The sequence below is a fragment of the Chiloscyllium punctatum genome, chromosome 46, assembly GCF_047496795.1.
Source record: "Chiloscyllium punctatum isolate Juve2018m chromosome 46, sChiPun1.3, whole genome shotgun sequence".
Classification (NCBI taxonomy): Eukaryota; Metazoa; Chordata; class Chondrichthyes; order Orectolobiformes; family Hemiscylliidae; genus Chiloscyllium; species Chiloscyllium punctatum.
This window is the reverse complement of record NC_092784.1, coordinates 45341495-45367622: the sequence shown is the minus strand read 5'-3', so window position 1 is coordinate 45367622 and position 26128 is coordinate 45341495. Positions and strand designations below refer to the sequence as shown.

Genomic DNA, 26128 nt, shown 5'->3' with positions numbered 1-26128 from the left:
ACAGGGATGTAGACAGGGATGTAGACAGGGATGTAGACAGGGATGTAGACAGGGATATAGACAGGGATGTAGACAGGGATGTAGACAGGGATGTAGACAGGGATGTAGACAGGGATGTAGACAGGGATATAGACAGGGATATAGACAGGGATGTAGACAGGGATATAGACAGGGATATAGACAGGGATATAGACAGGGATATAGACAGGGATGTAGACAGGGATGTAGACAGGGATGTAGACAGGGATATAGACAGGGATATAGACAGGGATATAGACAGGGATATAGACAGGGATATAGACAGGGATGTAGACAGGGATGTAGACAGGGATATAGACAGGGATATAGACAGGGATATAGACAGGGATGTAGACAGGGATGTAGACAGGGATGTAGACAGGGATATAGACAGGGATATAGACAGGGATGTAGACAGGGATGTAGACAGGGATGTAGACAGGGATGTAGACAGGGATATAGACAGGGATATAGACAGGGATATAGACAGGGATATAGACAGGGATGTAGACAGGGATGTAGACAGGGATATAGACAGGGATGTAGACAGGGATATAGACAGGGATATAGACAGGGATGTAGACAGGGATGTAGACAGGGATATAGACAGGGATATAGACAGGGATATAGACAGGGATATAGACAGGGATATAGACAGGGATGTAGACAGGGATATAGACAGGGATATAGACAGGGATATAGACAGGGATATAGACAGGGATGTAGACAGGGATATAGACAGGGATGTAGACAGGGATATAGACAGGGATATAGACAGGGATGTAGACAGGGATATAGACAGGGATATAGACAGGGATGTAGACAGGGATATAGACAGGGATATAGACAGGGATATAGACAGGGATATAGACAGGGATATAGACAGGGATATAGACAGGGATATAGACAGGGATGTAGACAGTGGGCGGCACGGTGGCACAGTGGTTAGCACTGCTGCCTCACACTGCCAGAGACCCGGGTTCAATTCCCGCCTCAGGCGACTGACTGTGTGGAGTTTGCACGTTCTCCCCGTGTCTGCGTGGGTTTCCTCCGGGTGCTCCGGTTTCCTCCCACAGTCCAAAGATGTGCAAGTCAGGTGAATTGGCCATGCCAAATTGCCCATAGTGTTAGGTAAAGGGTAAATGTAGGGGTATGGGTGGGTTGCGCTTTGGCGGGGCGGTGTGGACTTGTTGGGCCGAAGGCTTGTTCCCACACTGTAATGTAATGTAATCTAAAAATGAATGAGCAAAAACCTACATGTAGGAAAATGTACTTTGGCTTGAAGAATAAAAGAGCAGAATATTATTTAAATGGAGAAAGTGAGCAGAAAGCTGTTGTACAGAGGGACTTGGAGAATCTCGAGCGCTGCAGATAGCACCTTCCAAACCCATGACCCTCAACACCCAGAGGGACGAGGGTAGCAGATACATGGGAACACAGCCATTTGCAAGCTTCTGTCCATCCTGACTTTTATTAGAAATTGTGCAAGGCACCTTTCCCCCTGAATGTTGACCCCTCTCTCCTTCAGATTTGTGAAACCCTGCACAATCCAACATTGAGAAACAGATATAAAACAATCCATTACTTATGCAGTCTTGTGTATTTCCAAGTTTTTCATTTTCTTTACAGATGCAGACGTGACCAATTGTCCTCAAATCACATCCAGTGGTGTTTCCACACGTGTATTTTTTAGCACAGCCATCTGCAAGTATTAAAAAAAAGCGACACATAATTGACAAGCACGTATTGTCACTTACAGGAACAGGAGGATGACTTTCTGCTTATAACTCCCTAAACTCTCCATCTCTGATGTTTTCCTTGCTTCATCAGTTCACCTCCACCCTCGGGTGACTGTCTGTGTGGAGTTTGCGAATTCGCACTGTGTCTGCGTGGGTTTCCTCCGACTGCTCCGGTTCCCTCCAAAGGTATGCCGGTTAGGTTGGATTGGCCGTGCTACATGGCCCACGGTGTGCAGGCAGGACGGATGGGTGAGGGAAGGTTATGGGGATAGGGTTGGTCTGGATGGGGTGCTCTGTGGAGGGTCAGTGTGGACTCAATGGGCTGAATGGCCTGCTTCCACACTGTAGGGGTTCTATGATAACAAATTTATGGGCTGCATCTGAAAGCTAATGCAGCCTGGCTGGACGAGCTACAAGGCACAGTCTATCTATATCTCATCCAGCTGCATGTCAGTTGGAATTCAAAAACTGACCATCGTGTTAAGAGAACAAATCTTGGAGGGTTTGTCTACACATCCCTGAAGGTGGCAGGACAGGTTAAAAAGAGAAACTTGTCTTTATCATTCGTGGTCTGGATTATGAGAGCAGGGAGCTTATTGTTGGAACCGTTTAGTGCTTTGGTGAGGCCACAGCTGGAGTACTGTGTGCAGTTCTGGTCCCCACACTACAGGAAGGATGTGATTGTATTGGAGGGGGTGCAGAGGAGATTCACCAGGACGTTCCCTGGGATGGAGCATTTCAGTGATGGAAAGAGGCTGGATTCGCTGGGGTTGTTTTCTTTGGAGCAGGGATGGTTGAGGGGGGACCTGATAGGGGTGTGTAAGATTATGGAGGGGAATGGACAGGGGAGATAGGAAGCAACTGTTCCCATGAATTGCAGGAATGATACCAAGGGGGTCAAAATATTAAAATGAAAGGCATGAGGTATAGAGGGATTTTGCAGAAAAACATTTTTACCCAGAGATGGTGGGGATCATCGTGTCATACAGCACGGAAATAGACCCTTCGGTCTCACCAGTCCATTTCAACCATAATCCCAACCTGAACTAGTCCCACCCACCTGCACTTGGCCCATATCCTTCCACATCCTTGTCACTGTACCCACATCCAACACTTCCTCTAGAAGGTCACTCCACACACGAACCACTCTCGGGGTAAAAAGGTTGTCCCTCGTGTTTGCTTGAGCTCCTTCTCCTCTCACCAAAAAAAATGTGTCCTCTACTCTGGAAATGCCCAGTCTGGAACAGACTTCCTGGGAGGGTAATGGGAAACCTCGCAAACGTTTTAAAAAGTTAAAAACTTGAAAGGGTTCAGAAAAGATTTCTAAAATCATGAGGGGCATGGAAAAGGGAAATAGACAGAGGCTTCTATTCCCAAGATAGGGGAATCCAAAATTAATGGGCATAGGTTTAAGGTAAGAGGGGAAATATTTAAATGGACTTAAGGGGTAATTTTTTCACGCAAAGGGTGATGTGTGTATGGAATGAGCTGCCAGAGGAAGTGGTGGAGGATGGTACAATTACAGCATTTAAAAGGCATCTGGTTGGGGATATGAATAGGAAGGGTTTGGAGGGGTATGGACAGGGTGCTGGCAAATGAGACTAGATTAGGTTGGGATATCTGCTCGGCATGGACGAGTGGGACTAAAGGGTTTGTTTCCAAGCTGTACAGCTCTATGACTGCAAGTGTTGGGATAGCCAGTGACATCCACATCCTGTGAATGAATACAAAATAGGGTATATTTACAGGAAGGTAACCTTTAACTACAAGGATCAGTGTTGAGATTATCACTATTTACAATGTGTATTTAATGACTTCAATGATGGAAGTGAATGTACAATGGTGTTGAGGACACAGAGGTGGATGGGGAAACAAGTGGTGAGAATGAATAGTCAACAGAGGCATGTAGAGAGTTAAGTGAATGAGCAAAAACCTACAGGTGGGAAAATGTACTTCGGCTTGAAGAATAAAAGAGCAGTATGTTATTTAAAAGGAGAAAGAGAGAAGAAAGCTGTAGCACAGAGGGACTTGGAGAATCTCGTGTATAAGTTGCAAGATGTTAGCACACAAGTTCAGCAAGTAATCCAGAAGGTAATTGAAATATTCTGGCCTTTATTTGGAAGGGAATGGAGGACAATAATGGGGAGGTCTTGTTAAAACAATACAAGGTATTAGTGAGACCACAGCTGGAATACAGTGAACACTCTTGGTTTCTTTGTCAAAGGATAGATAAACCAACCACACAGGCAGTCCAGAGAATGCTCACTCAGCTATCCCAGGTGTGAAGGGGTTTTCCAGTGAGGAGACGTTGAAGAAATTTGCTTGTACTCAGTGAAGTTGAATGAATGAGAGGTGACCTTACTGATCCATACGAGATCCATAGGGAGCTTGGCAGGGTAGATGCAGAGATGCTGTTTCTGCCTGTGAGATAGTCCAGGAGCAGGGGGGGTATCATCTTTGAGAAAGGAGACGCACGTTTACAACAGAGATGAGGAGGAAAATCTTTTCTCAGAGCCTAGGGAATCTGTGGAGTTCTTTACTGCAGAGGGTTGTCGAGGCTGGGGCATTCGGGATGATGTAGGCAGATTTTTGATCAGGAAGGGAATCAACTGTTACAGGAAAACAACAGTAGTGCGGGGTTGAGGATTCTCAGATCAGCCACGATCTCATTGAATGGCAGAGCAGACTCAATGGGCCGAATGGTCTACTTTTACTCTACAATCGTACAATCTTACACATTGGGTGTGGGACACAGGTCAGCAGGACCTCATAATCTGCTCACATTTCATGATGTATCATTAAAGCTGCTTCTGTTCAGGACTTTGAGTTCAACAAAGACTGATAGAGGAGAAGTCAATGGCAAGAGCGATATTCAGGTTTGGTCTTCTTTGTTACACTGATAAGTGAGTACTGAGACTATATACAACACCACCGGTGGAGTTACGGCCTGGAAGGTGGATAATCTGGACCTGAGAATGCTAGGGAGTCACCATCTTGTCCATGGATGTATCACCGTACTCTGACTGATCTGTGAAGCAGACTGCCAGAGTGCTGTGGTGTCTTCAGAGGAGTGTCCTAGTCTCAGCCATCTTCGGCTGCTTTCGTCAATGACCTTCCCCCCCATCAGAAGGTGGGGATGTTCACCAATGACTGCTCCACTAGCAACTCAGATACTGGGCCAGTCCATGGGTTAAAAACTGACAAGTCACATTCATCCCACACAAGTGGCAGGCACTGACCATCCCTAATACAAGACAACCCCTTGACATTCACTGAGGTCACCAATACTGAGGTCCCCCCCACTATCTACATCCTGGGGGTCACCATTGACCAGAACCTGAACTGGACTCTCCACATCAACACGATGGCTACAAGAGTGGGTTCAGAGGCTAGGAATCCTGCAGCAAGTAACTCACTTCCTGGACTTCCCAAATCCTGACGAGGCAGAGGTCAGGAGTGTGATGGAATACTCCCTACTTTCCGAACGTCACAGCAAATTACAGCAGATGCTGGAATCTGTACTAGAAACGACAATTGCTGGAGATCAGAACAGGTCCGACAGCATCTGTGGACAGAGAGTAAGCTAACGTTTCAAATCTCGATGACTCTTCACCAGAGCGAGACTGAAAGGTGGAGGGAGCAACTGTTGTGCTAAATTTGTGTGTGTGTGTGTGTTTTGGGGGTGGGGGGGGTGGGGGCTGGCCTGGATGAGTGCTGATCGAACAACACTCAAGAAGCTCTCCACCATCCAGTACAAACCAGCCCACTTGATTGGCACCACACCCACAAACATCCATCCGTCCATCTCCAATGTTTAGTAGCAATTCCATCTACAAGATGTACTGCGGAAAACTGCTAAAGCTCCTTAGTTCGCACCTTCCAAACCCATGAGCCTCATCACCCAGAGGGACGAGGGTAGCAGATACATGGGAACACCGCCATTTGCAAGCTTCTCTCCGTCCTGACCTTTATTAAAAATGGTGCAAGGCATCTTTCCCCCTGAATTTTGACCCCTCTCTCCTTCAGGTGTGTGAAACTCCCCGCAATCCAACATTGAGAAGCAGATATTAAACAATCCATTACCTAGGCAGGGTTTTGGTTTCACAGACTTTTTGTTTCCACCACAGACACAGATGTAATGAGCTGGCACCCGTCGACATACACCATAGTCACCGCAAATACGTTTTTCACCACAAATATCTTCAGTTGTTAAAAAAGAAACGAGACATGTAATTGACATGCATGTAGTTTCTAAACTTGTCACTTACAGGAACAGGTGAATGACTTTCTTCTTAGAGCTGTCTAAACTCTCCATCTTAGATGTTTTCCTTGCTTCGTGTCTGGGTCTGTTTTAGACTCATGGGTAAAGACTGATTAATCAGAATCCCATCACTATTGTATGCTGTGATTGGTGAGAACGGAGAGAGAACTGAGCTGAATCACATGACAGAGAACTTGAACTGAGGCAACATGGTGGCTCAGTGGTTAGCACTGCTGCCTCACAGCACCAGGGACCTGGGTTCGATTCCAGCCTCGGGTGACCGTCTGCGTGATGTTTGTACATTCTCCCCCATGTCTGAGTGGGTTTCTTCCATGTGCGCCGATTCCCTCCCAAAACCCAAATTTGAGTCGGGTGGGTTGGATTGGCCATGCTAAATCGCCCACAGTGTGTAGGCAGGATGGATTAGCCATGGGGAAGGTTATGGCGATTGGGTGGGATGCTCTTCGGAGGGTCAGTGTGGACTCATTGGGCTGAATGGACAGCGTTCACACCGGAGGGGCTCTACAATAGCAAATGTATGAACTGCATCTGAAAGCTAATACAGTTGGATGAGCTACAAGGCACAGTCCATCTATACCTGATCCAGCTACATGTAGGTTCAACTTCCAAAACTGACCATTGTCTTAATGCTGTTGGGGGGTTTGTCTCCAGACCCCTAAAGGTGGCAGGACAGGTTAATAGGCTGATTAAGAAGGCATATGGAAAACTTGGTTTTGACCAGACATGATGAGAGCAGGGAGGTTAATGTCGGAGCTGTATGGGACTTTGGTGAGGCTACAGCTGGAGGGCTGAGTGCACTTCTGGTCCCCACACTACAGGAAGGATGTGATTGCACTGGAGAGGGTGCAGAGGAGATTCACCTGGATGTTCCCTGGGATGGAGCATTTCAGCAATGGAGAGAGGCTGGATTAGCTCGGCTTGTTTCTTTGGAACAGAGAAAGTGGAGGGGAGGCACCTGATAGAGAGGTGTGTAAGATTATGGAGGGGCACAGACAGGGGAGACAGGAAGCAGCTGTTCCACTGAATTGCAGAAAGGCTATCAAGGGGGTCAAAATATTAAAGTGAAAGGCATGAGGTATAGAGGGATTTTGCAGAAAAAAACCTTTTTACCCAGAGATGGTGGGGATCACAGAGCATGGAAATAGACCAATCCATTTCATCCAATCCTATTCAGCCTCTCCCTATAACTCAAACCCTCTCAAGCTGCGGCTGTTTTCCTGGAGCATCGGTGTCTTTGTAAAGGTTTATAAAACCATGAGGGGCATCAATAGGGTGAATAACCAAGGTATTTTTCCCTGGATAGGGGAGTCCGAAATTAGGGGGCAGAGGTTTAGGGCGAGAGGGGAAAAGATTTAAAAGGGATCTAAGGGGCAACTTTTTCACACAGAGGGTGGTGCGTCTGTGGAATGAGCTGCCAGAGGAAGTGGTGGAGGCTGGTACAATTGCAACATTTAAAAGGCATCTGGATGGGGATATGAATAGGAAGGGTTTGGAGGGATATGGGCCAAGTGCTGGCAAATGGGACTAGATTAGGTTAGGATAACCGGTCGGTGTGGACAAGTTGGACCGAAGGGTCTGTTTCTGTGCTGTACATCTCTCTGACTCTATGACTCTAAGTACTTGAATGAGCACTTGAAGTGTCATAACATTTAAGGCTATGGGCCAAATGCAGGAAAGTGGTCTTAGTGTAGATAGGTTGGCACAGACGGGCCAAAGGGCCTCTTCTGTCCTCTGTGGCTCTACTTTCTCATAGCTTTTGAGTGCAATTGGTTTAAACTGACTCTCGCCAGGGAGGCACCTGAAACAGGTGTATTTTAATCTCAATTGGGTGAGTTTTTAAGTTGATGCAAGTGAGGTACAGGAAGGAAGGGAACAAAAGGTTTCCCTTTCTCAGTGAGTGTTTTTGCAGTATTGCATAAGGTGAAACATCCTGTGTTACAACAACAGGAAGGTTGCTCTCTGTAATGCCGTTACTGAACTGGAATGTTTCTCTGCAAACTGGACAGATGAAAAGGCTTCAGCAGCACTAAGCAATAGTGAGGGGTGGATGGTATGGGGTTAAGTGGTTACGTGCTGAAAATGTGTTGCTGGAAAAGCGCAGCAGGTCAGGCAGCATCCAAGGAGCAGGAGAATCGACGTTTCGGGCATGAGCCCTTCTTTAGGAATGAGGAAAGTGTCTCCAGCAGGCTAAGATAAAAGGGAGGAGGGACTTGGGGGAGGGGCGTTGTGAATGCGATAGGTGGAGGGAGGTCAAGGTGAGGGGTGATAGGCCGGAGTGGGGGTGGGGGGCAGAGAGGTCAGGAAGAAGATTGCAGGTTAGGAAGGCGGTGCTGAGTTCGAGGGACTTGACTGAGACAAGGTGGGGGGGGAGGGGAAATGAGGGGTGGGTGGTTCAGATGCTCACGCACTGCATTTGCACAACATCGGCTGATGAGCACTGGGTTAAGGAGCTGGGTGGGATCGCTTCAACCCCACGATGAACTTGGTTAGAGTTGGTGTGGCAATTACTCCCTTGGTCACCCTGCCCTCCCAGCCCTGACAGTGCCAATTGTCTGCCCTAGGTGGGATCATCACGTTTTGGACACACACTGGAGAAAGTACAGAAGCGATTCGCAGGAATGGTCGCGGAGATTGAAGAGGTTGGGACTGTCGTTCTCGGCGAGTGGAGGATAAAGCTCCTCAAAAGTGGGCTGGAAAGAGTAAAAAAGGGACAAGCTTTTTCTCATGCTTCGTTAGAAAGAGCAAGAGTGAGAGAGGGAGTCGGTTCCAAATGATGTGCAAGAGAAGTAACTTCTTCACACATAGCAATTGGTGAGGGTGTGGAACGGACTGTCTGGGAATGTGGTTGAGGCAAATCCCATTCAAGTGGGAATTTAGATGGTTAGTCAAATAAAATTAATGGGCAAGAGTATTGGAAGAAAGCAAAAGATTGGTATGACGCTCATTTGAAGAACCCCGATGGGCCAAACAGCCTTCTTCTGTGCCGCAACACCGTGATATTTATCAAGTCCACCTCAGTGACACTGGGATTAATTATGAAGAGGATGATGTCACTTGCCTTGCTTTCTCTCATGTCATTGGAGATCGAGGGCTGATCTGATCGAAGTGGTTGAACTGTTCAAGCTATTTGATGGGGCAAACACATTGAAATTGTTCCCTCTCATGGAGCAATTGAAAATTGAAACAACTACCCAGAGGCCGATGTCCCATCACTAAGTCACCCTTTATTTATTTACTAGTGCAGAGAATGCTGGCTGTGGCCAAACAGCTCTAAGTCAGTCCTCAACTGAGGAGACTCTAATCCTCTGGTTATATTGGTCCAGGAGGTTGCCAGATGGAAACAACCCCAGTCAATAACCTTGTAATTTTAGCAAGGTCAATCTGGTTCCACTTCCTACAAGAATATGGGCACCTTAGCTCAGATTTCTGATCCCAAGGTGGGCGAAAATCTGCCACACTTCCAACTGAGGTAGGCCTCAGGAGGTATGATGAGATGAAATAAAACAAAGGTCTAAATATGTACGGTAGCCTTTGTTATATTAAAAAAATCCTCCCAGTCATGAAAGCCCATTGAAAACCTCTTCATCCCCTCAAAGGCTTAATTATCTATAGGAATAAGGGAACCTCCATCCATAACCTTATATCAAAGATAGGTAATTTATAATACCTTATTTAGACTGTCATTCAAACTGTATGCTTAAGACAGCTGATTATAATAATTGTAGCTTGTGAAATGCAGCTGAGCTTTCATAATAAAACAATGATAGCCCTTAAGAAATGTCAACAAACAACTATTGTAATTGCGAGAACAGAAGGTTTTTTTTTCTTTCACCCTCACTGACACAGTCAGTCTATCGTTTAAACTTTTTAAAGGGTTGGGGATTTATGTAACTTCACATCATGCTAGCTGTCCAGACCTTCATTGGTCGACATTTAACTCAATGCTGGGAAGTTTGTGACTTCAACACTGCATGTGCCGGGCCAGGCTACAGAGATGATGGAGGGGTTCTGTTTGAACTCAACAGTGAAAATGTTTCCCTGAGTGTCAGTCTTCCCTCTCTGTCAATCGTACCCCGCCTCCCTTATAATTGTCAGAAAGTGGGGGTGGAATTTCAACACACTGGGCGCTCGCCACTTATAAAGGTCCATGGAGTCTCCTCAAAATCATACTCATAGCGATATACCTCACGGAAACAGACCCTTCAGTCAAACTCATCCATGTCATTAATTTAGAAGTCCTACATTAATCTAGTCCTATTTGCCAGCACTTGGCCCATCTCCCTCTAAACCCTTTTTTTACTCTCGTACCCATTTGGAGATGCCTTTTTCTTCAACACAGAGGCAGGCCACCAGGATTAAAAACCTGGAAGTGCGTTTTCCATAGAAAAGGTAGGCGAGTTCTAATGGAGGGAGCCAAGACTGAGATCAATAACCAAAAGAGAAAATGCTGGAAAATCTCAGCAGGTCTGGCAGCATCTGGAAGGAGAGAAAAGAGCTGACGTTTTGAGTCTAACTGACCCTTTGTTAAAGCTAAAAAAAGGGGGAGAAATAGGGAGGTATTTATACTAGGCTGAGAGAAGGTGAGTCATGGCTCCGGAAGCAAAGGTAGCAATAAAAAGGTGATAATGGCGGTGCACTGAGAGTTTATAGGGAGATTAGGAGCTGTGAGTGACCAAGGCTGAAGCCAGTGCTATGTGATAAAATATATGGGGGGTGGGGGAGGATGGGTCCAGCAGAGGCAAAATGGAAAACAGGGGAGAAGGGTAGCAAAGGGGGAAGAGAAGAGGAAAAAGGTGATGAGAGACTGGGGAGCTAGAGAAAGAGAGAGAGACAATCAAGAAATAAGAGGTACAGAACAGCGGAAGAAATATATAAAAAAAGGTAAATAAAATAAATGAAATAAAATTACGGAGCAGAATGAAAACAGAGGGGTCGAGATGGGATAATCATCTGAAGTGTTGAATTCAGTGTTGAGACCGGCAGGCTGTAACGTGTCGAATCGGAAGATGAGATGCTGTTCCTCCAGTTTGCAATGAGCTTCACTGGAACATTGCGGCAGGCCAAGGACAGACATGTGGGTATGAGAGCAGGACTGTCAACACAGTCAGACTTTTGGAGGTAGGACTCATTTTACGATATTGCCCAGTCAGTGCCGAGGAGATCAAAGTGAAACATGTCCCGTTGATGCAACAGAGGTGATGCTACTCATCTCTTTGGGTTGTTTGTCATGTCAATTGGGGGGGTTATTCTCAGTTTTTGCTCCCAGATATGTCGAGGATAGCTATACTTGTGGATGTTTTTGATTTACGTGCAGATCCATGGGAATGTTAGGGAGGTAGTTCCAGGACTTTTACCCAGTGACACTGAAGGTGTTTTTAAGTCAAGATGGTGAGTGACTTGGAGGGGAACTTGCACGTCATTGATATTTCCACGTATCTACTACCCTTGTCCTTCCAGAGGGAAGTGATCATGAATTTGGAAGGTGTGAACTGGTGAGAATTATGTTTAGGGTTAGGGTCAGCGTTAGATTTAGGGTTTAGGTGAGGGTGAGGGTTCAATTTATGGTTAGGATTAAGGTTACAGTTAAGGTTAGGATTAAGGTTAGATTTAGGGTTAGGGTTAGAATTTAGGTCACGATTAACATTAGGCTGATGGTTAGATTTTGCGTTAGATTTAGGGATGGGGTTAGAGGTAGGGTTAGATTTAATGTTAAAATTAGGATTTGGGTTAAGTTCAGGGTTACGGTTAGATTTAGAGTTTGAGTTAGGGTTAGGGTTACGTTTAAGAATCGGGTTCAGGTTAGATTTAGATAATGGCTTAGCTTTCAGGAGTGCTGGTGAATTCCCGCAATGCATCTTGTAACAGAATGGAAACAATTCCCTTTGCCTTCAGTTAGTGTGAACCCTCTTTATGCAATGTGGGCCCTCAAGACTGAAGACCCCTCATCCAGGTAAAGGATCATTCCCCAGGATTCCTGCTATCCTTTTGACCAGGAGATTGGAACATGTCAAGTTAGTGATGGTGCCTTTCGATGTGGTTGAGGGTTAGGGTTAGGGTTAGGGTTAGGGTTAGGATTCCGGTTAAAGTAAGAGTTAGGTTTAAGGAGCAATGGTGAATGTCTGCAGTGCGTCTTGTAGATGGGAAACATTGTTTCGACCAAGTGCCAGTGTTGGAGGGAGTGGGGGTTTGTGGATGTTTGAGCCAATTAAGTGGAGGCTGCTTTATCCTGGATGGTGTTGAGCTTCTTGAGTGTTGTTGGAGCTGTACTCATCCAGGCCAATCGGGAGTATTCAATCCCACTCCTGACTTGTGCCTTGTCAATGGTGGACAGGCTTTGAGGAGTCAGGAGTTACTCGCTGCACCATTCATGTCTCTGACATGCTGTGGTAACCAGCTGTGTTTCTGTGGTGGGTCTGGCTCACCCTCTGGTCAATGGTAACACCTAGGACGCTATTAGTAGGAGTTTCAGTGATGGCAACACAACTGACTATCAACAGGCAATACTTTGATTGTCTCTTGATGGAGGTTATTGTTGGTCATTACTTGGCACTTGTTTGGTATGAAGGTTATTTCTCAATCATCCCACCCCAAACCCAAGATGGTGAGTAGTTGTGAAGGAACGGTTACATCAGGAGAAGTGATGAGAATCGATGGACACAGATTTACGATATTAGGCAAAAGAAACAGGAGAAAGCTAAGGGAGATGTTTTTGACACAGTGAGATTTGCTGTCTGTAATGGGAATAGGAAAAGATTCTGTAGTCACTGTCAGAAAGGTAGTTAATATTTGCTTGGAGAGAAATCAACTTGAGGGCAATGGAAAGAACAGAGGAATGGCGATATAAGGCAGTTCCTTCAAAGGACTGGCACAAGACAGATAGGCCAAATGGCCTCTTCCTTTCCTGAAGGATTGTACAATCCTATCACAATATGTTGGGCTCCACAGGTAGGAAGGATGAGTGCAGTAATATTATCAGTGCAGCGGATTTTATAGGCACAACGCAGGGGATTTTAGAGACACAATGTAGGGGATTTTATAGGCACAATGTAGGGGATTTTATAGGCACAACGCAGGGGATTTTATAGACACAATGCAGGGGATATTATAGACACAATGTAGGGGATATTATAGACACAATGCAGGGGATTTTATAGACACAATGCAGGGGATATTATAGACACAATGCAGGGGATATTATAGACACAATGCAGGGGATTTTATAGACACAATGCAGGGGATATTATAGACACAATGCAGGGGATATTATAGGCACAATGTAGGGGATATTATAGGCACAACGCAGGGGATTTTATAGACACAATGCAGGGGATATTATAGACACAATGTAGGGGATATTATAGACACAATGCAGGGGATTTTATCGGCACAATGCAGGGGATTTTATAGACACAATGCAGGGGATTTTATAGACACAATTTAGGGGATTTTATAGGCACAATGTAGGGGATATTATAGACACAATGCAGGGGATATTATACACACAATGCAGGGGATTTTATAGGCACAATGTAGGGGATTTTATAGACACAATGTAGGGGATTTTATAGGCACAATGCAGGGGATTTTATAGACACAATGCAGGGGATTTTATAGACACAATGCAGGGGATTTTATAGACACAATTTAGGGGATTTTATAGGCACAATGTAGGGGATATTATAGACACAATGCAGGGGATATTATAGACACAATGTAGGGGATTTTATAGGCACAATGTAGGGGATTTTATAGGCACAATGTAGGGGATTTTATAGACACAATGTAGGTGATTTTATAGACACAATGTAGGTGATTTTATAGGCACAATGTAGGGGATTTTATAGGCACAATGTAGGGGATTTTATAGGCACAATGTAGGGGATTTTATAGGCACAATGTAGGGGATTTTATAGGCTCAATGTAGGGGATTTTATAGGCACAATGTAGGGGATTTTATAGGCACAATGTAGGGAATTTTATAGACACAATGTTGGGGATTATATAGGCACAATATAGGTGATTTTATAGATACAATGTAGGTGATTGTATAGGCAAAACGTTGGGGATGTTATAGGAACAATGTAAGGGATTTTATAGGCACAATGTCGGGGATTCTTTAGACACAATGTAGGTGATTTTATAGGCACCATGTAGGGGATTTTATGGGCACAATGTAAGGGATTTTATAGACAGCATATAGGGGAATTTATAGACACAATGCAGGGGATATTATAGACACAATGTAGCGGATTTAAAGGCACATTGCAGGGGATTTTAAAGACACAATGTAGTGGATTTTATAGACACAATGTAGGGGATTTTATTGGCACAATGTAGGGGATTTTATAGACACAATGTAGGGGATTTTATAGACACAATGTAGGGGATTTTATAGGCACAATGTAAGGGATTTTATAGACACAATGTAAGGGATTTTATAGACACAATGTAGGGGATTTTATAGACACAATGTAGGGGATTTTATAGACACAATGTAGGGGATTTTATAGGCACAATGTAGGGGATTTTATAGGCACAATGTAGGTGATTTTATAGGCACAATGTAGGGGATTTTATAGACACAATGTAGGGGATTTTATATACACAATGTAGGGGATTTTATAGACACAATGTAGGTGATTTTATAGACACAATGTAGGGGATTTTATAGACACAATGTAGGGGATTTTATAGACACAATGTAGGTGATTTTATAGACACAATGTAGGGGATTTTATAGACACAATGTAGGGGATTTTATAGGCACAATGTAGGTGATTTTATAGACACAATGTAGGGGATTTTATAGGAACAATGTAGGGGATTTTATAGGCACAATGTAGGGGATTTTATAGACACAATGTAGGGGATTTTATAGACACAATGTAGGGGATTTTATAGACACAATGTAGGGGATTTTATAGGCACAATGTAGGGGATTTTATAGGAACAATGTAGGGGATTTTATAGGCACAATGTAGGGGATTTTATAGACACAATGTAGGTGATTTTATAGACACAATGTAGGGGATTTTATAGGCACAATGTAGGGGATTTTATAGGAACAATGTAGGGGATTTTATAGGCACAATGTAGGGGATTTTATAGACACAATGTAGGGGATTTTATAGACACAATGTAGGTGATTTTATAGACACAATGTAGGGGATTTTATAGACACAATGTAGGGGATTTTATAGGCACAATGTAGGTGATTTTATAGACACAATGTAGGGGATTTTATAGGAACAATGTAGGGGATTTTATAGGCACAATGTAGGGGATTTTATAGACACAATGTAGGGGATTTTATAGACACAATGTAGGTGATTTTATAGGCACAATGTAGGGGATTTTATAGACACAATGTAGGGGATTTTATAGGCACAATGTAGGCAATTTTATAGGCACAATGTAGGGAATTTTATCGACACAGTGTAGCGAATCTTATAGGCACAATGTCGGTGATTTTATAGACACAATGTAGGTGATTTTATAGACACAATGTAGGTGATTTAATAGGCAAAATGTAGGGGATTTTATCGGCACAATGTAGGGGATTTTATAGACACAACGTAGGGGATTTTATAGGCACAATGTAGGGGATTTTATAGACACAACGTAGGGGATTTTATAGGCACAATGTAGGGAATTTTATAGACACAACGTAGGGGATTTTATAGGCACAATGTAGGGAATTTTATCGACACAGTGTAGCGAATTTTATAGGCACAATGTCGGTGATTTTATAGACACAATGTAGGGGATTTTATAGACACAATGTAGGTGATTTTATAGACACAATGTAGGGGATTTTATAGGCACAATGTAGGGGATTTTATAGACACAATATAGGGGATTTTATAGGCACAATGTCGGTGATTTTATAGACACAATCTGGGCGATTTTATAGTCACAATGTAGGGGATTTTATAGGCACAATGTAGGGGATTTTACAGGCAGAATGTAAGGGATTTTATAGGCACAATGTGGGCGATTTTATAGGCACAATGTAGGGGATTTTATAGGCAGAATGTAGGGGATTTTATAGGCACAATGTAGGGGATTTTATCGGCACAATGTAAGGGATTTTATCGGCACAATGTAAGGGATTTTATAGGCACAATGTAGGGGATTTTATAGGCACAATGTAGGGGATTTTATCGGCACAATGTAAGGGATTTTATAGGCACAATGTGGGCGATTTTATAGGCACAATGTAGGGGATTTTATAGGCAGAATGTAGGGGATTTTATAGGCACAATGTAGGGGATTTTATAGGCACAATGTGGGCGATTTTATAGGCACAATGTAGGGGATTTTATAGACACGATGTAAGGGATTTTATAGGCACAATGTAGGGGATTTTATAGGCACAATGTAGGGGATTTTATAGGCACAATGTAAGGGATTTTATAGACAGCATATAGGGGAATTTATAGACACAATGCAGGGGATATTATAGACACAATGTAGCGGATTTAAAGGCACATTGCAGGGGATTTTAAAGACACAATGTAGTGGATTTTATAGACACAATGTAGGGGATTTTATTGGCACAATGTAGGGGATTTTATAGACACAATGTAGGGGATTTTATAGACACAATGTAGGGGATTTTATAGGCACAATGTAAGGGATTTTATAGACACAATGTAAGGGATTTTATAGACACAATGTAGGGGATTTTATAGACACAATGTAGGGGATTTTATAGACACAATGTAGGGGATTTTATAGGCACAATGTAGGGGATTTTATAGGCACAATGTAGGTGATTTTATAGGCACAATGTAGGGGATTTTATAGACACAATGTAGGGGATTTTATATACACAATGTAGGGGATTTTATAGACACAATGTAGGTGATTTTATAGACACAATGTAGGGGATTTTATAGACACAATGTAGGGGATTTTATAGACACAATGTAGGTGATTTTATAGACACAATGTAGGGGATTTTATAGACACAATGTAGGGGATTTTATAGGCACAATGTAGGTGATTTTATAGACACAATGTAGGGGATTTTATAGGAACAATGTAGGGGATTTTATAGGCACAATGTAGGGGATTTTATAGACACAATGTAGGGGATTTTATAGACACAATGTAGGGGATTTTATAGACACAATGTAGGGGATTTTATAGGCACAATGTAGGGGATTTTATAGGAACAATGTAGGGGATTTTATAGGCACAATGTAGGGGATTTTATAGACACAATGTAGGGGATTTTATAGACACAATGTAGGTGATTTTATAGACACAATGTAGGGGATTTTATAGACACAATGTAGGGGATTTTATAGGCACAATGTAGGGGATTTTATAGGAACAATGTAGGGGATTTTATAGGCACAATGTAGGGGATTTTATAGACACAATGTAGGGGATTTTATAGACACAATGTAGGTGATTTTATAGACACAATGTAGGGGATTTTATAGACACAATGTAGGGGATTTTATAGGCACAATGTAGGTGATTTTATAGACACAATGTAGGGGATTTTATAGGAACAATGTAGGGGATTTTATAGGCACAATGTAGGGGATTTTATAGACACAATGTAGGGGATTTTATAGACACAATGTAGGTGATTTTATAGGCACAATGTAGGGGATTTTATAGACACAATGTAGGGGATTTTATAGGCACAATGTAGGCAATTTTATAGGCACAATGTAGGGAATTTTATCGACACAGTGTAGCGAATCTTATAGGCACAATGTCGGTGATTTTATAGACACAATGTAGGTGATTTTATAGACACAATGTAGGTGATTTAATAGGCAAAATGTAGGGGATTTTATCGGCACAATGTAGGGGATTTTATAGACACAACGTAGGGGATTTTATAGGCACAATGTAGGGGATTTTATAGACACAACGTAGGGGATTTTATAGGCACAATGTAGGGAATTTTATAGACACAACGTAGGGGATTTTATAGGCACAATGTAGGGAATTTTATCGACACAGTGTAGCGAATTCTATAGGCACAATGTCGGTGATTTTATAGACACAATGTAGGGGATTTTATAGACACAATGTAGGTGATTTTATAGACACAATGTAGGGGATTTTATAGGCACAATGTAGGGGATTTTATAGACACAATATAGGGGATTTTATAGGCACAATGTCGGTGATTTTATAGACACAATCTGGGCGATTTTATAGGCACAATGTAGGGGATTTTATAGGCACAATGTAGGGGATTTTACAGGCAGAATGTAAGGGATTTTATAGGCACAATGTGGGCGATTTTATAGGCACAATGTAGGGGATTTTATAGGCAGAATGTAGGGGATTTTATAGGCACAATGTAGGGGATTTTATCGGCACAATGTAAGGGATTTTATCGGCACAATGTAAGGGATTTTATAGGCACAATGTAGGGGATTTTATAGGCACAATGTAGGGGATTTTATCGGCACAATGTAAGGGATTTTATAGGCACAATGTGGGCGATTTTATAGGCACAATGTAGGGGATTTTATAGGCAGAATGTAGGGGATTTTATAGGCACAATGTAGGGGATTTTATAGGCACAATGTGGGCGATTTTATAGGCACAATGTAGGGGATTTTATAGACACGATGTAAGGGATTTTATAGGCACAATGTAGGGGATTTTATAGGCACAATGTAGGGGATTTTATAGGCACAATGTAAGGGATTTTATAGGCACAATGTAGGGGATTTTATAGGAACAATGTAGGGGATTTTATAGGAACAATGTAGGGGATTTTATAGGAACAATGTAGGGGATTTTATAGGCACAATGCAGGGGATTTTATAGACACAATGTAGGTGATTTTATAGACACAATGTAAGGGATTTTATATACACAATGTAGGGGATTTTATAGGCACAATGTTGGGGATTTTATAGACACAATGTAGGTGATTTTATATACACAATGTAGGGGATTTTATAGGCACAATGTAGGGGATTTTATAGACACAATGTAGGTGATTTTATAGGCACAATGTAGGGGATTTTATAGGCACAATGTAGGGGATTTTATAGACACAATGTAGGGGATTTTATAGGCACAATGTAGGGGATTTTATAGGCACAATGTAGGGGATTTTATAGGCACAATGTAGGGGATTTTATAGGCACAATGTAGGGGATTTTATAGGCACAATGTAGGGGATTTTATAGGCACAATGTAGGGGATTTTATAGGCACAATGTAGGGGATTTTATAGGCACACTGTAGGGGATTTTATAGGCACAATGTAGGTGATTTTATAGGAACAATGTAGGGGATTTTATAGGCACAATGTAAGGGATTTTATAGGCACAATGTAGGGGATTTTATAGGAACAATGTAGGGGATTTTATAGGAACAATGTAGGGGATTTTATAGACATAATGTAGGGGATTTTATAGGCACAATGTAGGGGATTTTATAGACACGATGTAAGGGATTTTATAGGCACAATGTAGGGGATTTTATAGGCACAATGTAGGTGATTTTATAGGAACAATGTAGGGGATTTTATAGGCACAATGTAAGGGATTTTATAGGCACAATGTAGGGGATTTTATAGGAACAATGTAGGGGATTTTAGAGGCACAATGTAGGGGATTTTATAGACATAATGTAGGGGATTTTATAGGCACAATGTAGGGGATTTTATAGACACGATGTAAGGGATTTTATAGGCACAATGTAGGGGATTTTATAGGCACAATGTAGGGGATTTTATAGGCACAATGTAAGGGATTTTATAGGCACAATGTAGGGGATTTTATAGGAACAATGTAGGGGATTTTATAGGAACAATGTAGGGGATTTTATAGGAACAATGTAGGGGATTTTATAGGCACAATGCAGGGGATTTTATAGACACAATGTAGGTGATTTTATAGACACAATGTAAGGGATTTTATATACACAATGTAGGGGATTTTATAGGCACAATGTTGGGGATTTTATAGACACAATGTAGGGGATTTTATAGGAACAATGTAGGGGATTTTATAGGCACAATGCAGGGGATTTTATAGGCACAATGTAAGGGATTTTATAGGCACAATGTAGGGGATTTTATAGGAACAATGTAGGGGATTTTATAGGAACAATGTAGGGGATTTTATAGGAACAATGTAGGGGATTTTATAGGAACAATGTAGGGGATTTTATAGGCACAATGTAGGGGATTTTATAGGCACAATGTAGGTGATTTTATAGGCACAATGTAGGGGATTTTATAGGCACAATGTAGGGGATTTTATAGGAACAATGTAGGGGATTTTAGAGGCACAATGTAGGGGATTTTATAGACATAATGTAGGGGATTTTATAGGCACAATGTAGGGGATTTTATAGACACGATGTAAGGGATTTTATAGGCACAATGTAGGGGATTTTATAGGCACAATGTAGGGGATTTTATAGGCACAATGTAAGGGATTTTATAGGCACAATGTAGGGGATTTTATAGGAACAATGTAGGGGATTTTATAGGAACAATGTAGGGGATTTTATAGGAACAATGTAGGGGATTTTATAGGCACAATGCAGGGGATTTTATAGACACAATGTAGGTGATTTTATAGACACAATGTAAGGGATTTTATATACACAATGTAGGGGATTTTATAGGCACAATGTTGGGGATTTTATAGACACAATGTAGGTGATTTTATATACACAATGTAGGGGATTTTATAGGCACAATGTAGGGGATTTTATAGACACAATGTAGGTGATTTTATAGGCACAATGTAGGGGATTTTATAGGCACAATGTAGGGGATTTTATAGGCACAATGTAGGGGATTTTATAGGCACAATGTAGGGGATTTTATAGGAACAATGTAGGGGATTTTATAGGCACAATGTAGGGGATTTTATAGGCACAATGTAGGTGATTTTATAGGCACAATGTAGGGGATTTTATAGGCACAATGTAGGGGATTTTATAGGCACAATGTAGGGGATTTTATAGGCACAATGTAGGTGATTTTATAGGAACAATGTAGGGGATTTTATAGGCACAATGTAGGGGATTTTATAGACACAATGTAGGGGATTTTATAGGCACAATGTAGGGGATTTTATAGGCACAATGTAGGGGATTTTATAGACACAATGTAGGGGATTTTATAGACACAATGTAGGTGATTTTATAGACACAATGTAGGTGATTTTATAGGAACAATGTAGGGGATTTTATAGGCACAATGTAGGGGATTTTATAGGCACAATGTAGGGGATTTTATAGACACAATGTAGGTGATTTTATAGGAACAATGTAGGGGATTTTATAGGAACAATGTAGGGGATTTTATAGACACAATGTAGGGGATTTTATAGACACAATGTAGGGGATTTTATAGGAACAATGTAGGGGATTTTATAGGCACAATGCAGGGGATTTTATAGACACAATGTAGCTGATTTTATAGACACAATGTAGGGGATTTTATAGACACAATGTAGGGGATTTTATAGGCACAATGTAGGGGATTTTATAGGCACAATGTAGGGGATTTTATAGGCACAATGTAGGGGATTTTATAGGCACAATGTAGGGGATTTTATAGGCACAATGTAGGGGATTTTATAGGAACAATGTAGGGGATTTTATAGACACAATGTAGGGGATTTTATAGACACAATGTAGGGGATTTTATAGACACAATGCAGGGGATTTTATAGACACAATGTAGGGGATTTTATAGACACAATGTAGGGGATTTTATAGACACAATGCAGGGGATTTTATAGACACAATGTAGGGGATTTTATAGACACAATGTAGGTGATTTTATAGGAACAATGTAGGGGATTTTATAGGAACAATGTAGGGGATTTTATAGACACAATGTAGGGGATTTTATAGACACAATGTAGGGGATTTTATAGGAACAATGTAGGGGATTTTATAGGCACAATGCAGGGGATTTTATAGACACAATGTAGCTGATTTTATAGACACAATGTAGGGGATTTTATAGACACAATGTAGGGGATTTTATAGGCACAATGTAGGGGATTTTATAGGCACAATGTAGGGGATTTTATAGGCACAATGTAGGGGATTTTATAGGCACAATGTAGGGGATTTTATAGGCACAATGTAGGGGATTTTATAGGAACAATGTAGGGGATTTTATAGACACAATGTAGGGGATTTTATAGACACAATGTAGGGGATTTTATAGACACAATGCAGGGGATTTTATAGACACAATGTAGGGGATTTTATAGACACAATGTAGGGGATTTTATAGACACAATGCAGGGGATTTTATAGACACAATGTAGGGGATTTTATAGACACAATGTAGGGAATTTTATAGACACAATGTAGGGGGATTTATAGACACAATGTAGGGGATTTTATAGACACAATGTAGGGGATTTTATAGACACAATGTAGGGGATTTTATAGACACAATGTAGGGGATTTTATAGGCACAATGCCGTGGCTTTTATAGGAACAATGTAGGGGATTTTACAGGCATAATGTAATGGATTTTATATACACAATGTAGGGGATTTTATAGACACAATGCAGGGGATTTTAATACCACAATGTAGGGGATTTTATCGGCACAATGTAAGGGATTTTAATACCACAATGTAGGGGATTTTATTGGCACTGTATGAGGAATGTTTTTTCTCACTTGGTGGTATGTAGTTTAAGAAGCCAAGCACAGAGTTCATGTTTGCGGGCCAACTGATTCACAAATGCTGTCTCCTGGATTATCCCTGGAGAGGGGCCAGCATTGTTTCACCCATGAGTATCAGACATCTGACCAGTATACAGCTCCCAATGAATCATAGGGCAATCAGTTCATGGTCTGCAGACCACACATGAATGAACAAATGTGACATGATGTTCCTACAGAGTTAAAGATCACGCAACACCATGTCATCCTCCAACAGATTTATTTGGAAGCAGTAGCTTTCGAAGCACTGTTCCTTCACCACCTGATGAAAGAGCGTCGCTCCGAAAGCTCGTGCTTCCAATTAAACCTGTTGGACTATAACCTGGTGTTGTGTGATTTTTAACTTTGTCCACTGCAGTCCACCTCTGGCACGTAGACATTATGTTTAAACAGAAGTCCCATTCTATTTTACAAGAGCTGTAGTGATAAGGATTCCATGTATCTTCTTTGATCTAATGGACTTTAACAACTTCACGTTTGCAAGGAGGGTTCAGAAAATAAAAAGTAAAATTCACAATTAATTTATTCCACTCTGTTGTGTCATATGGGAATATTATGTTATAATAGTAATGCCATGTTTTTAATCAACAGTTAATTCTTCGCTACTTACCAATGTCGCTCTCCTGATTATTTGATCTTCCGTTGGAATGACATCCAGGAATGTTCCAAATTATACAAATGCTGAAAACTGGCAATGGATGTTGGGAAAGGCAAGGAAGAGAATCAAACATCTTCAGTTTAATAACAGTTGTATTGAGCAATTGTTGTATTTTAGCTTTGATTCTTGACCAGACAGGCCTGGACCTTTAAGACAGTTACATGACCTCCTGGTGGACAAGGTCAGAGGTCACATGACACCCAGGTTATAGTCCAACAGGTTTGCAATCACACACTTTTGGAGTGTGTTTAAATCACTGACATTGTAGTACAAACAAATAAGATTGATTTAGTTTATTTTATCTTAATTTCCTTTGCTCAATAAACTAATGGCTTATTATTAAAGCTAGGTCTGCAGTGTCAGCAACCATGTCAAACAACACACCAGGACTTCCGTTTCCACTGGTTGGTTGAACCTGAATCTACCTCAGCACGGCAATCCTCACTCCCTCCCCCAACTGGTCTCTCCCTCCCCTCCACCTCCTTTTCTAACTCCGCACCTCCCTCTCCCTCCCCCAACCTCTCTCCCTATCCCCACATCCCTCTCCCAGCTTTCTCACCCAACTCCCCCACCTCTCTCTCCCTCCTCCATCTCTCTCTCCCTCTCCCATCTCTCTGTCCCTCCCCATCTCTCTCTCCCTCCCCCATCTCTCTCTCTCCCTCCCCATCTCCCTCTCTCCCTCCCCCATCTCTCTCTCCCTCCCCCATCTCTCTCTCCTTCCCCCATCTCTCTCTCTCCCTCCCCCATCTCTCTCTCTCCCTCCCCCATCTCTCTCTCTCCCCCCATCACTCTCTCTCCCTCCCCCATCTCTCCCTCTCCCTCCCCATCTCTCTCTCTCTCCCTCCCCATCTCACTCTCCCTCCTCTATCTCTCTCTCCCTCCCCATCTCTCTCTCTCCCTCCCCATCTCTCTCGCTCCCTCCCTCCCCCATCTCACTCTCTCCCTCCTCCTCTCTCTCCCCTCCCCCATCTCTCTCACCCTCCCCCATCTCTCTCTCTCCCTCCTCCATCTCTCTCCCTCCTCCACTCTCTCTCTCCCTCCCCATCTCTCTCTCTCCCTCCCCCACTCTCTTCTCTCTCCTTCCTCCATCTCTCTCTCTCCCTCCCACATCAACTCTCTCCCCTGCCTCATCTCTCTCTCTCCCTCCCCCATCCCTCTCTCCCTCCCCATCTCTCTCTCTCTCCCTCTCCCATCTCTCTCTCTCACTCCCCCATCTCACTCACTCTCCCTCCTCCATCTCTCTCTCTCCCTCCCCCATCTCTCTCTCTCTCTCCCCCATCTCTCTCTCTCTCCCCCATCTCTCTCTCCCTCCCCCATCTCTCTCTCCCTCCCCCAATTCTCTCGCTCTCCCTTCTCCATCTCTCTCTCCATCCCCATCTCTCTCCCTCCCCATCTCTCTCTCCCTGCCCCATCTCTCTCTCTCCCTCCCCATCTCTCTCTCTCCCTGCCCCATCTCTCTCTCTCCCTCCCCCATCTCTCTCTCCCTCCCCCATCTCTCTCTCTCCCTCCCCCATCTCACTCTCCCTCCTCTATCTCTCTCTCCCTCCCCATCTCTCTCTCTCCCTCCCCACCTCTCTCGCTCCCTCCCTCCCCCATCTCTCTCTCTCTCCCTCCTCTATCTCTCTCTCTCCCTCCCCATCTCTCCCTCCCTCCCCCATCTCTCTCTCTCCTTCCCCCATCTCTCTCTCCCTCCCCCATCTCTCTCTCCCTCCTCCATCTCTCTCCCTCCTCCATCTCTCTCTCTCCCTCCCCATCTCTCTCTCTCCCTCCCCCATCTCTCTCTCTCCCTCCCTCCCCCATCTCTCTCTCTCCTTCCTCCATCTCTCTCTCCCTCCCCCATAACTCTCCCTCCCCCATCTCTCTCTCTCCCTGCCCCATCTCTCTCCCTCCCCCATCTCTCTCTCTCCCTCCTCCATCTCTCTCCCTCCCCATCTCTCTCTCTCCCTCCCCCTTCTCTCTCTCTCCCTCCCTCCCCCATCTCTCTCTCTCCCTCCGCCATCGCTCTCTCTCCCTGCCCCATCTCTCTCCCTCCCCCATCTCTCTCTCTCCCTCCTCCATCTCTCTCCCTCCCCATCTCTCTCTCTCCCTCCCCCTTCTCTCTCTCTCCCTCCCTCCCCCATCTCTCTCTCTCCCTCCGCCATCGCTCTCTCTCCCTGCCCCATCTCTCTCCCTCCCCCATCTCTCTCTCTCTCCCTCCTCCATCTCTCTCCCTCCCCCATCTCTCTCCCTCCCCCATCTCTCTCTCTCCCTCCCCCATCTCTCTTCCTCTCTCCCTCCTCCATCTCTCTCTCCCTCCCCCATCTCTCTCTCTCTCCTTGCCCCATCTCTCTCTCTCCCTCCCCCATCTCTCTCTCCCTCCACATCTCTCTCTCTCCCTCCCCCATCTCTCTCTCTCTCACTCCCCCATCTCACTCACTCTCCCTCCTCCATCTCTCTCTCTCCCTCCCCCATCTCTCTCTCACTCCCCCATCTCTCTCTCTCCCTCCCCCATCTCTCTCTCCCTCCCCCAATTCTCTCGATCTCCCTCCTCCATCTCTCTCTCCCTCCCCCATCTCTCTCCCTCCCCATCTCTCTCTCTCCCTCCCCATCTCTCTCTCTCCCTCCTCCATCTCTCTCTCCCTCCCCCATCTCTCTCTCTCTCCCTGCCCCATCTCTCTCTCTCCCTCCCCCTTCTCTCTCTCTCCCTCCCTCCCCCATCTCTCTCTCTCCCTCCGCCATCGCTCTCTCTCC

General features: G+C 43.5%; 1 protein-coding gene across 2 annotated transcripts in view; it reads right to left on the bottom strand.

Moving 5' to 3' along the window:
* LOC140467991 (adhesion G protein-coupled receptor E3-like) overlaps positions 1–26128 on the bottom strand; it is a 91785-nt gene that overhangs the window by 41681 nt on the left and 23976 nt on the right. For both annotated transcript variants that reach the window (XM_072564114.1, XM_072564115.1), the window contains 3 exons: positions 23351–23428; positions 5841–5957; positions 1604–1720 (listed from right to left, as the gene is read on the bottom strand). In XM_072564114.1, the coding sequence (XP_072420215.1) occupies positions 1604–1720; positions 5841–5957; positions 23351–23428 (312 nt within the window). The remainder of the gene's footprint in view (positions 1–1603; positions 1721–5840; positions 5958–23350; positions 23429–26128) is intronic.